The sequence below is a fragment of the Pleurodeles waltl genome, chromosome 11 (assembly GCF_031143425.1).
Source record: "Pleurodeles waltl isolate 20211129_DDA chromosome 11, aPleWal1.hap1.20221129, whole genome shotgun sequence".
Taxonomy (NCBI): Eukaryota; Metazoa; Chordata; class Amphibia; order Caudata; family Salamandridae; genus Pleurodeles; species Pleurodeles waltl.
Window position 1 is genome coordinate 784,061,123 of NC_090450.1, and position 16,027 is coordinate 784,077,149.

General features: G+C 44.0%; 1 protein-coding gene across 1 annotated transcript in view; it reads left to right on the forward strand.

Moving 5' to 3' along the window:
* The window catches only part of NOS1 (nitric oxide synthase 1), a 507,091-nt gene that overhangs the window by 319,959 nt on the left and 171,105 nt on the right, over positions 1-16,027 (forward strand). Inside the window, exon 6 of the mRNA XM_069214501.1 lies at positions 3,373-3,535. Coding sequence (XP_069070602.1) covers positions 3,373-3,535 — 163 coding nt within the window. The remainder of the gene's footprint in view (positions 1-3,372; positions 3,536-16,027) is intronic.

The window sequence follows — 16,027 nt, forward strand, 5'->3', positions numbered from 1 at the left end:
AGGCTATCAGCAGCCCACTATCACTCCCAAAATAGGAAATCCAGCAGGGGTAGAAGCAGGAGCTGGGTCTGACCTGAAAGACAGGATGAACAATCTCTCCATCCCCCTGCAGCAACCCAATCAGCCTCCTTCTCTAAAACAGCCATTTCAGATACTGATGTCCAGACCTCTCCACTTGCTTTTTCAAAGTGGAAGTTAACTCTGATTACCAGACTAAACCTGAAAAAACGAAATAATTCTTTGCGTTTTTCTACTTTTCTTTTGATAATACCTATATGTGTTCATGATGGTTGCTATCCAGTGATTTGAGCACAGTACCTTGCAAGAGGCGATGTGCAGATGGGATTGAAAATAAACTGTATCACATAAATGCCCTAAAATTCAGTTCAAAACACCGTTGAAAATTGAGTTATGGCTCTCAACCATACAAGCAAAACTACAGAAAATTCACCAGTTATGATGTGCAGCGCACAGATCAAATGCCATGAAAGATCAATGCCATGACAGATTGAAAGTTCAGGAAACCAAATTGATTCACCTTTTTCATGATGGCCAAAAGTAAATTTCATAGCCCTTTTCCAGCCAATCATATTTGTAAAAATTATGATTCATGATTTTAAACGGCACAGGTAAATCTTTCAAGGCCATCTGGCACTTTTTTCAAACACTTATATTGCAAGAAATAATGTACGGATTTGCACCAAAGCAACAAAAGCACACTTTCTTAGAAAAGTTCTATTTTCTTTTCAAGTTTGGTGTAAATCTGTTCAGTGGTTTTGGATATAAGCCTGAGGTAAACTTCAAATAGGAGCTAAAATGGGAAAAGGCTTCTCCCCCCCTTTAAATTATGTCCCCTTTATAAAACGAATTGTGCAAAAACAAATTCCCCTGCACGAAAACTGGTATGGTAGACCTTAGCTGACTAGGCAAAGTGAGAGGAAGCTTTTACCATGAATATGGTGAGAAAACTAAGAACATGGAGATAGGTAAGAAGGTTAGAGAGGTAGAGTGAGTGAGAGGAAGCTCCATCACTCTAGCTTCCAAATTTCTTACCTCTCCAGGTCCTTAGTCTCTCACCATATTTGAAATCACTCCTGGCAATGTCTTATCTCACCATCTTCTATTTTTGTCTGTCCCTAACTCTTCTGGCTACATCATCAAATTCATTCTTTGAACCACTTTGGCACTTTTTCTCAAAGCTCTCTTAGATCTCCCACATCAATTTTTAGCCAGTCCCTTACTTTGTATCTATGCTTTATTTGATAGGTCTTTTCTTTACACTTCCCTGGCATTTTTATTCCTACTCACTCAGTTCTTTCTTCATAGTTACTTGACTCCTCGACTACATACCATTACTAGTTACTCTCTACTCCTTGTATATTTCTCAGTGTAGGCTTGGTCCTCTCCCCTAAGTCAAGCTTTGTCTCTTTCTAGCTGCTTTTTCTTTCTTCTGTCTTCTCAATTGCTCTTTTAGCTCCTATATCTGTTGACACTTCCCCCTTATATTGACATAAAGTAGTTCTTTAATAAACACTTGAACATATAAACTCCCTCTCTATCACTATTGTGGCTTTTCGTTTACACTTTCCTAGGTGTCTTGCCTAATGTTTCCTCCACATTCTAACAGCGAGGTATGCAGTGTGTCTTCACATGCACTGTCGTGTGCATGTTGGTATGCCTGATTCGATAATCTTCCTGCCTCCTCATGACTTTCTTTCCTCATTCAGAGGGTAGGTTCAGCCCGACATACAAAGGGCATGCAGGAAATTAGGCTTGGAAACAAACGCCAATATAATTAGTTTAATGAGTGGCGAAGGTGCAAAATTACAATATGTTTACTCATATATTAAACACTGATTACTACACAACTGTTTAGATAAAATATCAAACACTCGTTTTTCTTTCTCCATTATGTTTTAGATCTTCTGAACAAGCGCCAGACTATTTTAACAGTTCTTTGCCATATTCTCTTGATAATTTCACCATAAACTCCTGGATCTTCATCCAGGTACTCTTGACTCCTTCCATTCTTCATCGAGTCTTCTTGATATATTAATTTATTTCGTTTAACTTACTTAACTGTTTCTTTATACACCCTTGATTCCTTACACTCTTGTCTTTCTGCTTCTTCTTGGACCATTCGTCAAACTCCTATCGCTCTCCCTTTATTTAATTTATTCTTAACTATACTGCCTTTTGGTCTTTGTCCATAATGTTCTCTCTTAATGCTCTTTTGCCTCTTCTTCCTTCTTTTCTACCACATTCTCTGAATCATTCTCTGTTTGATATTTTCGTTCTCCATACTTTCCTTTCTTCCTTATCTTATTCCATATTGCCTTCACTTACTTTCCATAAAGTCATATATTTTATGGGACACATTCTTGTGTACCCGATTTAGTTCATGTCGTATCCCCTCCACATTATCCTTGAGAAAAAATAATGGAGCACATTGATGACAAAACATGCTTGGGGAATTACATTACATTTTTTTCTAGCATTAGTAGCACACCCATATTGTGGTACCCATATGTCATATTTAAGAAAAAGAAGAACTAAGATGGTTCCCCAACAGAAATGATTGCAAGTAAATGAGAGGGTGTACATGGGCTTTTATAATAAAATGGTAATCACTTGGTTTAGAGTAATCTAAAGATTAACCGAAATGGTAATGTCTTGCTTCTTAATTTGTTAGGAACAATGTCCCTTCTTTGGAGCAAATGTTGTATTAGATCCCATAGTGAAAAGAGCACACAAGGAAGGTGTGACATATGCAATAAAAAGAAAAGAGAGGAACTTGCAATGCCAATATATCTAGAGAGAAATAGTCGCAGTCTTTTGTGAATGGTCTAAATATGGGTGTGATTATGTGTGTTCTCATGAGAAAGCTGGAGGCCAAGAAAGAGGGCGGTGACTAGGTAGCAAAAGATTCCTGTTTACCCTATGCAGCATATTCTGGTGAATAAACCTTTCACTAAGGTGCATTGACGTTTGATAACCAAGTCTGTAAGAATGGTATGGATATAGTTTTCGATATGTCTATGAGAATGGGCTAGAGGTACACTGTGTAATATGTCTAGAATATATACATTTTGTTTTTAATTGCATAAAATGTTTATAACAACATTTTATGAAGAATCATAAATTATAATTATATTTTTGATTTAAAAATCCAAGGTCATTGTAAATTTGTGGATATACAATTCATATCATACCAGTTGAGTTTAATTGTTAGAGATAGGGAAAGTAATTATATTGTTTGGAACGTATAGAGACACAGCATGTTACTGTTATGCAAAATATAAAGGTTGAACTTGGCACAGTGGATGATAGATTGAGGCCATGTGATAACATCCCTTGGTGCTTTCCCTACAGGTTTGGCTCCAAAGCCCACCTAGACAGACTCGAAGAAGTTCGCAATGAAATAGAAGAAACAGAAACATACCAGCTTAAAGACACAGAGCTGATCTATGGGGCCAAACATGCCTGGAGAAATGCTTCCCGCTGTGTGGGCAGGATACAGTGGTCTAAACTGCAGGTAAACCCCGGAAGTACCTAACAAACGCCTATGATTCGCCATGAAAGAGAAAAGTGGAAATAAGTGAATTTGTTGTTTTCAGTGGCCTATAGCGATAAACAAGGCACAATTATCTGGTGCAATAGTGAGAAGGAGGACTAGAAATGCCCATGAATGTCCTTAACTGCATGCAGTCAACCAGCGAGATATAATACTCTAGTAGGCTTAACAATGCCCACTGATGTTCTTTATTTCATGCAGTCGAACAGTGAGCTATAGTAATCTTGGATGCTTAGCAATTACCAAAATGTTCATTAACACCAATATAGTGCAGTGAAAGTGATATGGGGCCGAGCAATACACATGAATATACTTAATTCGCTGTAATGAAACAGTGAAATGGAGGCATTCCACTGTGCACATATGCCCTATATTCTAAGCACTACAACTGTCAGATCTAGTAATCTGGGAGGCTCAGCAATGCCCACAAATGTATTTTATTTCTTGTATTGCAACAGTGAGATCTTGTTACCAGGGAGGTTTAGCAGTGCTCCCAAATGTCCTACATGCCATGGAGTGGCACAGTGTAGTTAAACTGTGAGATGCAGACATAGCCATATGCACGAAAGCTGCTTATTCCCTACAGCAAAACAGTGACATGTAGGCATGATAAAGTGCACAGGGGTCCTTTATTCCATTTACTGGAACAGCGAGGCAGTTATCTGGGAGGCTTAGCAGTACCCACAATTATCCTTTACTTCATGCAGTGGAACATGGTGATTTAGTGATCTAGGAGGTTTAGCAATGCCCATAAAGGTTTTAATTTCATGGATTGATACAGTGAGATAGAGACATAAAAGTGTGTTCAAATGGTCACAATTACACACAGTGTAACAACGAGTTAGAGGTCTGCAAAGCCCCAAAATGCCCTTTATCTCAAGCTGTGGATTAGTCAGATAGAGGCATAGAAATGTGCACAAGAGTTTTCTATTCCATGCAGTAGAACAGAGAGATAGTAATGGCACTCTTAATTAATGGCCTTCATATAGAGAGTTGCAAATATATCAGCACTATCATTTCATTTCATTACTGTTAGAAAGTAGGCCCCTAGTTGGCAGAGAATTGCACTATGTCCAAGTAGAGACCACAATCCTAGCCAGGGTAAGTAATAAACACACTAAAAGTTTACCCGTGCTCACCCTCGGGTAGCTTGGCAGAAAGCAGTCAGGCTAAACTAAAGAGGCAATGTGTAAAGTATTTGTGCACACAACCAGTAACACAGTGAAGCCACCAAAAAAGACTCCACAACAGTTTAGAAAAATAGAAAATATTTGTCTAAGTCAAACAAAATCAAAATGAGAAACATAAAACATACACAAGTTATAAATTTTGAAAGATTAAATCAAAATGAAGTGCTTAGAAGTCAATAGCTCCCACCCGGGGCTATCTGGCTGCGGTAGACTGGGTAAAATTTAAAAGTTGAGTCCCACCGCGACAAAACACGGGGCCGAGAAGAGGATTCATGCAGACCCGCTGACAGTACATTTTTTGTGTCAATGATCGGTGGTGATGCTTTGATCCAAGTAGGGGATATGGCACACTTTCAGGCGATGCATCTTTTTTTAATTGGACAACGTCATTGATGCATTGATGTCCAGAAGCAATGAATACTGGTTCCGATGCGTCGGTGCTGCGTTGGCCAAGTCTGGACTGCGTTGAAAGATGGGGTTGTTGCATTTCAAGGTCACCAAGCGGTGTCTGCAGCTTTCGTGTACGCAGCGGCAAAGCATCAATTCTGCAGTGGTATGCGTCAGGTCCAAGTGATGCGACAGTTTCGATGCATCAGTTCTTGTGTTGCAGCATCACACTCACCTCCAAAGGCCCAGGACTGGATTTAGTACCACTTGGCAGAGCTGGACTCACAGCAGAGGAGCCCAGGTGCTGGTAGCAAGATGCAAGTGAAGACTTTGATATCTCTGAGACTTCAGAAACAGGAGGCAAGCTCAGTCCGGCCCTTGGAGAAACTTTAGAATGCATGACGCAGAGAGTCAAGTCCAATCCTCTCATTCCCAGGCAAGAAGCAGAAGACAGCAGGCGAACAGAGCAAAGCAAACAACAAAGTATAGTAGCATAGCAGTCCTTCTTTCTGGTAGAATGTCCTCAGTCCAGAAGTGTTCAGAGTATATGGTATCAGAGGCCCAATACTTATACCCAAAAGGTCTTTGATGTAGAGGTAACTTCAAAAGAATTCTCTGAAGTGCACAAGGTTCCATTTCAATCCAGCCCTGGCTCCAGACTTTCAGTAGGGGGTAATCAGCCCTTTGTATGATGGCAGGACATAGCCTATTCAGATGTAAGTGTGAAATGCCTCTCCCTGCCCAGGACGCCTGTCAGTAGGATGTTGAATGCAGATATATCTCCAATCACACCCAGCCCTTCCTGTATGGAGAGAATGCACAAATGTAGCTGTCACCTAAATGCAGACACGATTGAGAGGCAGGCTAAGGCACAGAGTGGTTAAAGTAAGAAAATGCAAACTTTCTAAATATGGCAATTTCCGACCTGCAACTTAAAAATCACCTTCACCAAAAGATGTATTTTAATATTGCAAGTCCAGAGACAACAAACTCCATATTTCTATCTTTTACCAATTGGAAATTACACTTAGATGTTTTGCGGCAACCCCAATGCTAGCCTATGGGAGAGATGGTCCTTGCAAAGGAGAAAAACAAATTTTAGGGTTTTTGACTATCTGGACATGGTAAACTTAAAAGTACATGTCCAACTTTTTAAATACACTGCACCCTGCCCTTGCGGATAATTAGGGCCTACTTTAGGGTTGACATGACTTACATATAATAAAAAGAAAGGTTTGGGCCTGGCAAGTGCGTACACTTGCCCGGTTGAAATGGCAGTTTAAACTGTGCACACAGGCTCTGGAGGGGCAGGATTGAGACATGTTTGAAAGGCTACGGTAGTGGTTGGCAACAATATTGCTACAGCCCCACTCCCACTAGTAGCCTTTGATTTACAGGTCCTGTGCACACAGAGTGCACTTTAAGAGAAACTTAATGGTAAATCAAATATGCCTATCATGGAGAAGCCAATGTTATAATGTTTGAGACACAGAGCACATGCACTTTAGCACTGGTCAGCAGTAAAAAAGCACACAGTGCTAAAGCCAGCAAAATCATAGTTCAGTACACAGCCAAAACAGGAGGTCAGAAAACAAAAGTCAGGGAAAACCATGCCAAAAGATGCCAGGTCTAACAATTACATTTTGTTTGGGGCACATAACAGGTTACAAGGTGCAATCACGCACGATTCATAGAGTTGATCCTTTTCATATATCTGTTTCCCAGAAGAAAAACCATAGGATGCTCATATCTAGAACTATAGGCTGTCTCTTCACTAGGTAGGAGCATCATCACCATGGAGCTGCTGCCCATTCTACCCATGGTCATGAGCGGCCAATCTGTGGAGGAATCCCTTATGTCAGTAGTTCCAGGACATCACCATGGTTATTTGTATATGTAGTGAAATGATCATATGTAAATCAAAGGTAGAGCTGGGTTTTGATGCGATTGCGATCTCTATAAACCAGTAAAAAGGCTCTGCAGATAGCCCTGGGGGACATTGACTATGGCATGAACCTATCCACCCAACCTTTCACCACTCTATCACCTCTCACCGATCCTTTCACCCTCCTATCTATTCTTTCACCCTTCCTTTCTTTCACCTTTCGTTGGCTTCACCCTTCCTTTCATCCTGCCTTCATACTTTTGTTGCTTTATTTTATCCTTTATCTTTACTAACTGCACATTTTTATTTTGTTTTCTCGTCTTAGTTTTTACTTTCTTAAATTCCCTCTCGACTTTTCTAAAGTCTTCTCTCTCTGCCCCTTTTCCCATTGCCATAATTTCACTTTCGCTGTCTCCTTCATTTTACATGGCTCATTTAGTAGGTATTGGACATACATCCTTTCCCTCGCATCCTTAGTTGGCTACTTATTAGCTTTAGTCTGCAAAACGGCAGACTGAGAAGAGGTCCGTAAACATCTAATCAAAGTTTCCGTGGGACCCAGCTTGCCAGCTCATTGGGCTCAGTGCAGCGCCCTTTCCAACCTCCTACGCCACCCGCTGCTGCTACTGCTAAAGTGATGGTTTCCACAATCCCTGCGGATATGAACACCGTCCTCTGATGAGAGGGTGCGGGGAGCACTCAATGGGCCTTAGCATTGAAAAGGGAGAGGTAATTGAGTGAGAGCAGTCAAAGCACCGATGCTTTGAACTGGGAAGTAGGCCTTTTATATCACATCAACCTCCAATGTAATCATCAGCAACAAAAGTCCAAAAAGTGAAAACATTTTTAAACAAAAAAGACAGAGAAAGGGTAGTTCCCCAAACTGCCTGAGCAAACCAGCTTTTACACGAACACAGTCACGTTTCATATTAAGCATCCAGTCTGTCAGCCCCTGAACAGGCCAGTAAGCGTCAAAAATGACTGACGAGGCATCAGTTAATCACTTTTTAGCTCATGTCATTGTTACTCATCACAAGAGCTCTTCTTTGAATCTATTAGATAAATTCTGCAGTCTCTTAGAACCAGTAAAATATTGTCATTCTAAAAAGTTGAAAAATCCTATATTAAGATTATGTGGGCTGACAGGGATCATTTTAGAACTAAGGCGCGTATGTTGTCCCGAATCTTCAAAAAAGGCAGCCCAACATGGGTTACGTTCCATGGTCACCATAGAATGTAATCAATTGTATAACCATAGAAGATGATTTTTATTTTTAATAGCTATATCGTGAAGGAGGTTAAAAAATAGATCTATAGTTTAGGGACAACGCTGCTGGTCAGCTCATCTGATCTCCCCCCCCAAAAAATACATCCTAAATGATTGCAGTATGTCTGAGTGTGGTACTTTCGGATAGATCACTTCTTGGGTTTATTTATGCTAGCAAATAATTTCATATTGGTTATCCCTACTCAGAAAGGTGATCAACTTCATTTGGCACTGTTGTAAGGGGTAGTTGTTGGGGTTGTTTGTTAACCAAAAATATATAAATATATATAAATTAGATCCTATATATTCATAGTAGGTACATGTGATTCTAATATTTCCGCATGGTGGGCACCAGGTTCATATTAAGCACAATGGTTCAGCAGGAACGATTTTCCTTGAGAATAACTTATCCAACAGAACTCAGGCTTAAAGGTTCAGTTAGTCAATCCAAAAAAGTCAGAATGTTGACGTGTCAAACTTTAGAAGATTTTATAGGGCTATATTTTTAGGTTTCGGTATTAGCAATGTATACACTCGTATATAGCCAATTTCCCTTTTTTAACATCTGTTACGTTATAAACATGTTTATTGGTACCAGAGATGTTTTTAAGGCATGGGCAAAGTTGGCTCTAGCCCAAGGTCCACCATGATATTTGGTCAGGATAGGGCACCGAATTAATGTCTATTGTTTTGTGACCCAGCTCATTAAAAATTTGAAATTTGACCAAGAGTTTATAATGGCAACCTGGAAGTCAGGTTCTGCTTGTGCTTGGCTGAGTTTCTTTGAAGTATTCATGCTAAGCTGAATTTATTACAGAGTTGCCCAGTGCAATGCATGTATGCCCAACAAAGGTCTAAAGGCCATATGTACGAACACATTTTCCCATTGACACAGAATGGGAAAAACCCTTTGCTACATCTGGCCCTAAATTCGAAACGGCAAGGTGGGTGTGCCGCCTACAACTATTTGTTTTTCTGGTCTGCACACTAATCGTAGGCTGCTGTAAGGTAGACCTGGGGTCCGGCATTTCGCATCCACTCGGTGTTCAGTTCCACAAATTATGTTGTAGAAGGCAGTGCTCACTGGTATCCGATTATCAGTGGCTGTTAAGCATCTTTCCCTGACCTGTTCATACCAGCCCTTTGTTGCCAAATGTGAACGGGTACACCCTACACTTGGGCCCTCATTACAACTGCCGGGCGGCCGCCACTGCAGCCGCACTCCCGCAGGGTCTATTATGAGATCCCCGCTGGGCCGCAACACGGGAGCCGGCTCCAAATGGAGCAAGCGGTGTTGCGGCTGTGCACCCGGTGCGCTTTTCACTGTTTGCATAGCAGACAGTGAAATGCTCCATGGGGCCATGGCAGGGGGGCCCTTGAAATGAGGCACAACGTCTGGTGCGCAATGACGTGTTGCACCAGACAATCTGGTTACACACAATGAAGCAAGTTCAGCTGTCCCACACGAGGTAGAATGCAGCACTGCTCTGGATGCACCCCACCTCTGAAGGTCGCAACCTATGAATCGGGCACCGCACACAATGAGAATGCAGTCGGGTGTTGCATGAGAGAAATGCGATGCACTCAACAAAAGCGGGCAACGCGGAGTCCCTGAACCAGTGAACCCGCTCACAACAAACAAGACATTAATGCGTACAGTGGCCCCTGGATGAAGGGCGACACTCCATAAGTATGGGCAGCACTTTAAAGGCTCCGCACCAGGAAATTCTGGTCTCCAGGTGCAATACTTATTGTACGCTCACAGTGCTGCTTCCAGGAGGAGTCAAGCAGATGATGTAGACATGGAAGAGGGCACCGTTATCCCGATGACACCAGTAGATGGTGTAGTTCTCTCTCAGGAGGTCTTCGATGTCCCTGAGACTTCCAGACAGAACAGGGGGCAAGCCAACAAGCCCTATGAGAGCACACTTCAGAGTGCATACAGCAGCAGGCAGAGTCAGCCCAGGCCAGCCATGATGCAGGAAGGGTGCGTGGATCCTTTTCAAGGACAGTAAATACTCCTATCCACAACAGATTTCTCTGGCAGGGTGCACCCTGCAGTCCAGTAGTACTGGTCCCATTTCCCTTCTAGTGTATCTCTAAGTTGCTGAAGTGTGGTACTTCTACTTCTACTTAAGTGTGCCTTTGAAGTTGGTGGTTGGTTCATAGGGGTCCCCTTTAAACCACAGATGTCTTCCCTAAATGTCAGTCCTGTCTGCTATGGGGCTGTGGAATGCAGATCGTTATATTTAGTGGTGCTATGATCTGTGTCAGAATCTCTTCCTCCAATCTATCCTGCCAGGCCCTCAAATGGCAGAGGTCTGCCATTCTAGTAGTCTGTTTTATAGCTGTAACTGGGAATGCAGGGATGTGCTTTTACCTGGCTTCCAGGGGAATGAAGCTGAATTAAATGACACACAAAAAGTTTTTAGAACATAGAAATGCCCACTTTCTAGAAGGGGCATTTCTAGGGTATTATTGACAAAACCATCTTTACCGTGAGAAGGGATTTGTCATTGTGAATCTAATGATAGTAAACATCATGGGGCTGTTCCACTGCAATCCACTATTGCTAGACAGGATTAATTATAAACTTCCTCCCATGTTCACCTGTGGGCAGAGCAGCTCTCATGGGCAGTGAGGTACACCTGGGTATTCTGGACTCCCTGGGCACATGTACCTTGGTGCACGCACTAGCCTGCAGGGGCAGGTTGGACAGAAGTTTAGGATCACCAAAAAGGTGCAAGTGAACCCCCACAGACCTGCTGTGACAGGCTCGGTATATATAAAAACACTAGTGTGGAAATGTGCACACCCTGACATGTTGTGCTAGGCTCCGTATATATGAAAACGCCATTGTGCAAGTGTGCGCATATTGGCTAGCTGTGCCAGGCTAAGTATATGGGTGAAAACATCATTGTGCAATTGTGCGCACATTGGCAAGGGATGCAGGACTAATACATATGAGAACCCCTTTGTGCAAGTGTGCACAACTGGGACACAATGGCAGGCTCAGTACCTTATTGAACACCATTGTGCAAGTGCACACAATCAATCAGGTGTTTCATTAAAAAGGTGTTCAAAGCACAGTACTCACCCCTAGCGTCTCAAGGCGCTGAGTGGTATGACTTCAGAGATCAGTTGAAGAGCCAGGTCTTGAGGTCCTACCTGAACTGAGGCAGCAATGTGGTTGGTCATGAATCCTAATTGGGAGACATCCAGGATGCTGTTGTCCTTGATATGTTGGCGTAGCTGAGTGTTTCTCAGCGACCTTAGCTGGGAAAGGCAGTAGCGAGATGGGGCGGAAGTTCTTGAGATCCGTGGGGTCAGCTGTGGGTTTCTTCAGAAGTGGTCTGAGTTTGGCATGCTTCCAGTCTTCTGGATAGGTTGCTGAAGCTAGGGAGCAGTTGATGGTCTTGCAGAGTTCGGGTGAGATCAAGGCACTGGCCTTGTTGACAATGTAGTGGGGGCAGGGGTCGGTAGGGGCTTCAGAGTGGATGCTGCTCATGACTCAATCAATCAATCAATCAAAAAAGTTTATAGAGCGCGCTACTTACCCGTGAGGGTCTCAAGGTGCTTGGAGGGGTCAAGGGGGGGCAAGGAGAGTCACTGTTTGAACAACCATATCTTGAGGTTCTTTCTGAAGAGCAGGAGGTCTTTGGTTTTGCGAAGGTTGGTGGGGAGGGAGTTCCAGGTTTTGGGGACGAGGTAGGAGAAGGACCTGGCTCCTGTGGTGGTGCGTTGGATGCGGGGGACCGTGGCTAGGGCGAGGTCGGCTGATCGGAGGTTGCGTGTGGGAGTGTGGAAGTTCACTCTTTCATTGAGGTAAGTTGGGCCGGTGTTGTGGAGGGATTTGTGTGCGTGGATGAGGATCTTGAATGTGATTCTCTTGTCTATAGGGAGCCAGTGAACTGATTTGAGGTGTGGTGAGATTCGTTTGTGGTGGGGGAGGCCAAGGACGAGGCGTGCGGCTGTGTTCTGGATTCTCTGGAGTTTGAGTTTGAGTGTGGTGCCGGCATAGAGGGCGTTACCGTAGTCTAGTCTGCTGCTGATGAGTGCATGGGTGACTGTCTTCCTGGTCTCTGGGAGAATCCATTTGAAGGATTTTATTAGAGTGCAGAGTGTGTGGAAGCAGGAGGAGGTTAGAGAATTGATTTGCTGTGTCATGGAGAGGGAGGGGTCCAAGATGATGCTGAGGTTGTGTGTGTGGTTTGCGGGGGTGGGTGCGGGGCCTAGGGCGGTGGGCCACCAAGAGTCGTCCCATGTGGTTTTGTTGGGGCCGAAGATGATGATCTCGGTTTTGTTGGAGTTAAGCTTGAGGTGGTTAGTTGTCATTCAGTTGGCGGTGTCGAGGAGAGCAGCGTGTAGGTTGGTTTTGGCGGTGGTGGGGTTGAGGGTGAGGGAGAAGATGAGTTGGGTGTCATCTGGGTAGGAGAGGATAGTGATTCCGTGTGATCAGAGGATGTTGGCTAGGGGGTCATGTAAATGTTGAAGAGTGTGGGGCTGAGGGAGGACCCTTGGGGGACTCCACAGATGATCTTGGTAGCAGTGGAGTGGAAAGGTGGAAGGCGGACTCTATTGGTCCGGTCAGTGATGAAGGAGGTGAGCCAGTCTAAGGCTTTGTGGCGAATTCCTATGTTGTGGAGGCTTGTGCGGAGTGTGTGATGGCAGACAGTGTCAAAGGCTGCGGAGAGGTCTAGGAGGATGAGTGCGACGGTCTCGCCTTTGTCGACTTTGGTCCTGATGTCATCAGTGCATGCGATGAGGGCGGTTTCCGTGCTGTGGTTCTTGCAGAACCTGGATTGTGAGGGGTCAAGAGTGGTGTTTTCTTCGAGGAAGTGGGAGAGGCGGGCGTTGACTAGTTTCTCAGCAACCTTGGCGCGGAAAGGGAAGAGGGAGATGGTGCGATAGTTGGAGAGGATCTCCAGGTCCGCTTTGTTTTTTTTTAGGAGAGCAGTGATAACCGCGTGCTTCCAGGGGTCTGGGTAGGTGGCGGAGTCGAAAGAGGAGTTGACAGAGTGGGTCTCGTCCATCGTGAAGGGGTCCAGGAGTGCAGGAACCTTGGGGTTCGGAGAGTCCTGGCAGGGGTGTCGTTGGTGAGTTCAGCTCATCTTGGGGTCCGCAACTGTTATAGATGTTTATGATCTTCTGATGGAAGAAGGTGGCAAGTCTGTTGCAGAGATCCTGAGATGGAGGGATGTTGATGGTCTCAACTTTAGATATGGCGAAGTCTTTGATGACATTAAAGAGTTCTTTAGTGTTGTGCGTGGTGGTGTTGATGCGGTCCTGCAGGGCGGTTTCCCTGGTGGACCTGATGAGGCCATGGTGGTATCTAGTGGTGGATTTGAAAGTAGCGAAGTCATCCAGGGATTTGCTGTTCCCCCAATTCTTCTCCAGCCTCCTGCATGAGCACTTTCATTCTTGGAGTAGGGGGAGGTGAACCAGCTGGCTTTCTTGGAAGAGTGTTTCCCTGTGGTCATCCAGAGGGGAGCTAGGGCCTGCACTGTGGCCTGCAATGACAGGCTCCACACATAGTAAAATGCTATGGGGCAAGTGGACACACACTGGCCTGCTGCAGCATGTCCCGTACCCGCTGGTTAGTGCCACTTCCTAACTGGTGGAGGAAGGGCACTTGCACTTCCACGCTGCACACAAAGAGGGATTGCGCCCGGGGCCCTAAGGCTGCTACAAGAGTATCAGCCCACCCTATGGAAAGGCCGGCCCCCTAGGAGGGAAAAACCCAAACCCATATGGGGGTTCTTCCCTTCCAGGGCATGGCACACCCTTATGTACCTGCCCTGGGGAAGCGTAATGCCTGCTCAGGGTTGTCCACTGCATGAGAGATGCCACCCTGAGCACCAGTGCACATGTGCCCCCACAGGCCTGCACTGTCACTAGTAGTCAGCGTCGTACCCACCCCGGGTATGTGGTGTAACATTTTACAGGGCACTTCTCTGTACAGCACTGCAACCACACCCATGAGTGCCCCTTCCTGGCATGTGTAAGAAGGGTGCACACTTTTCCACTGCAGTACAGTGGGAAAGAGCACAGAGTCCTAAGGCCACACAAAGAGAGTCAGCAAAAATCTGGAAGAAAAAGGCAAACGATTCAGGAAAATACCCTAAGAAGGCCATGTCCAACAGGGAGCCAATGCAGTTGTAGACAAGGGTGAGCTGAAGAAAACCTAGGGGCTTCAAGGGTCAGCCTTGCTGCTGTATTTTGTACTATTTGAAGTGTTTTAACCAGAGTGAAGGACTCTCATAAAATAAAGCACATTAGTGTAATCTGCTATAATTCTAAGAGCTGTGACCACTATGTATCTGCTATCGTTTTTTAGAAAAGGAGGAAGCTTCTTCAAAATGTTAGGATGACAGAAACGGGTTGTGACTACAGCTGAGACCAGACTGGACAGGGTCAGGGAACTACCAGTTGTGACCCCAAGGATCATTGCTACAGGAACAGGGTAGGGAATCCATTTTGTGTGGCCAGTCAGAGTCTAGCCAAAGTCAGATTTTCCATGATGCACTAAAACTTTGTTTTTTCTGCATTAAGGGTTAAGCATTTGCTTCCCATGCATGACCAAACACATTGCATAAAGTACTGGACATATTCATGGAAAGAAGCATTATTATTAAGACAAAAAACAATTTGTATGTCATCAGCGTACATGTACATTTTAAAGCCTAAATTAGAAAGGCCTTTTCCGGTGGATAGACAGTAAATATTGAAAACGTAGGGTGAGAGGGCAAAGCCATGCAGCACACCACAGGTAAAAGACATTTTTGCTGTAAAATTATCCAACTTCACAGCTTGCGAATGACAGGTACGAAAGTACACAAACCAATTAAGCACATTCCCTGCTACGTCTGCTGTGGCTGGATGGATAACAGAAAGGAAAGATCAACTGTGTCATAGTCCACAGACAGGTCTAGCCGGATCAAAACATTGACCAGACACATGTGCTAATCTATTTTATCTATGTTTAGTCACCATAATGAGGGGTTATAAAGTTACCCAATTGTTGTGGCCTTCATCTAGAACAAGAAATGCTTTAATGCCCCCTCCTTCTCGTCGTCTTTCTTCTCATTTGCCCTCTTCTTTCCTTATCACTTTCTCCACACCTTATGTTTTTTCTTCACTTTTTCTCTATAGAACATCCTTGTTTCACTCCCACTCATATCACTTGATTTTATCCCCCTCTCTTTTCTTTATTCCCACATCTCTTCTTTACACCCACATTCTCCCTGTCACTTTGTTCTCCCTCCCGTCTCTCTTCCCTAAATTATCCTACCTTCCAACCCCTTTTACTCATATACAAAATTGTTCATCACTAAGCCTTGCTTTCCCCATCTCATTTTTCTCTCTCTTTAGTCTGCTTTTTCATCGATTCTCTGTCCTTCTCCTTCCCTCTCCATTTTTCTACTCCCATTTTCTTACTATAAATTTCCACTCATATTCTCACTTCTATCTTTTACTTTTCCCTTTTCTCTCCCCGTTCCCCTCTATCTCACTCCTTTATCCTGGATCCTACTTTCATTTGCCCATTTGCCCCTTTGTCTTGATTCCATTCCTTCTCCCTTCTTCCTCTCATCTCTTCTGCCCTGTACCTCCTTTCTCATCCTACCTCCTCTTTTGCTTCCTTCCCTGTTCTATCCCTGTCTCCCTTCCTGGGGCACACTTTTCTGTCTCTTTTTACTCTTAAAACACCAGAAAATGACAATAGA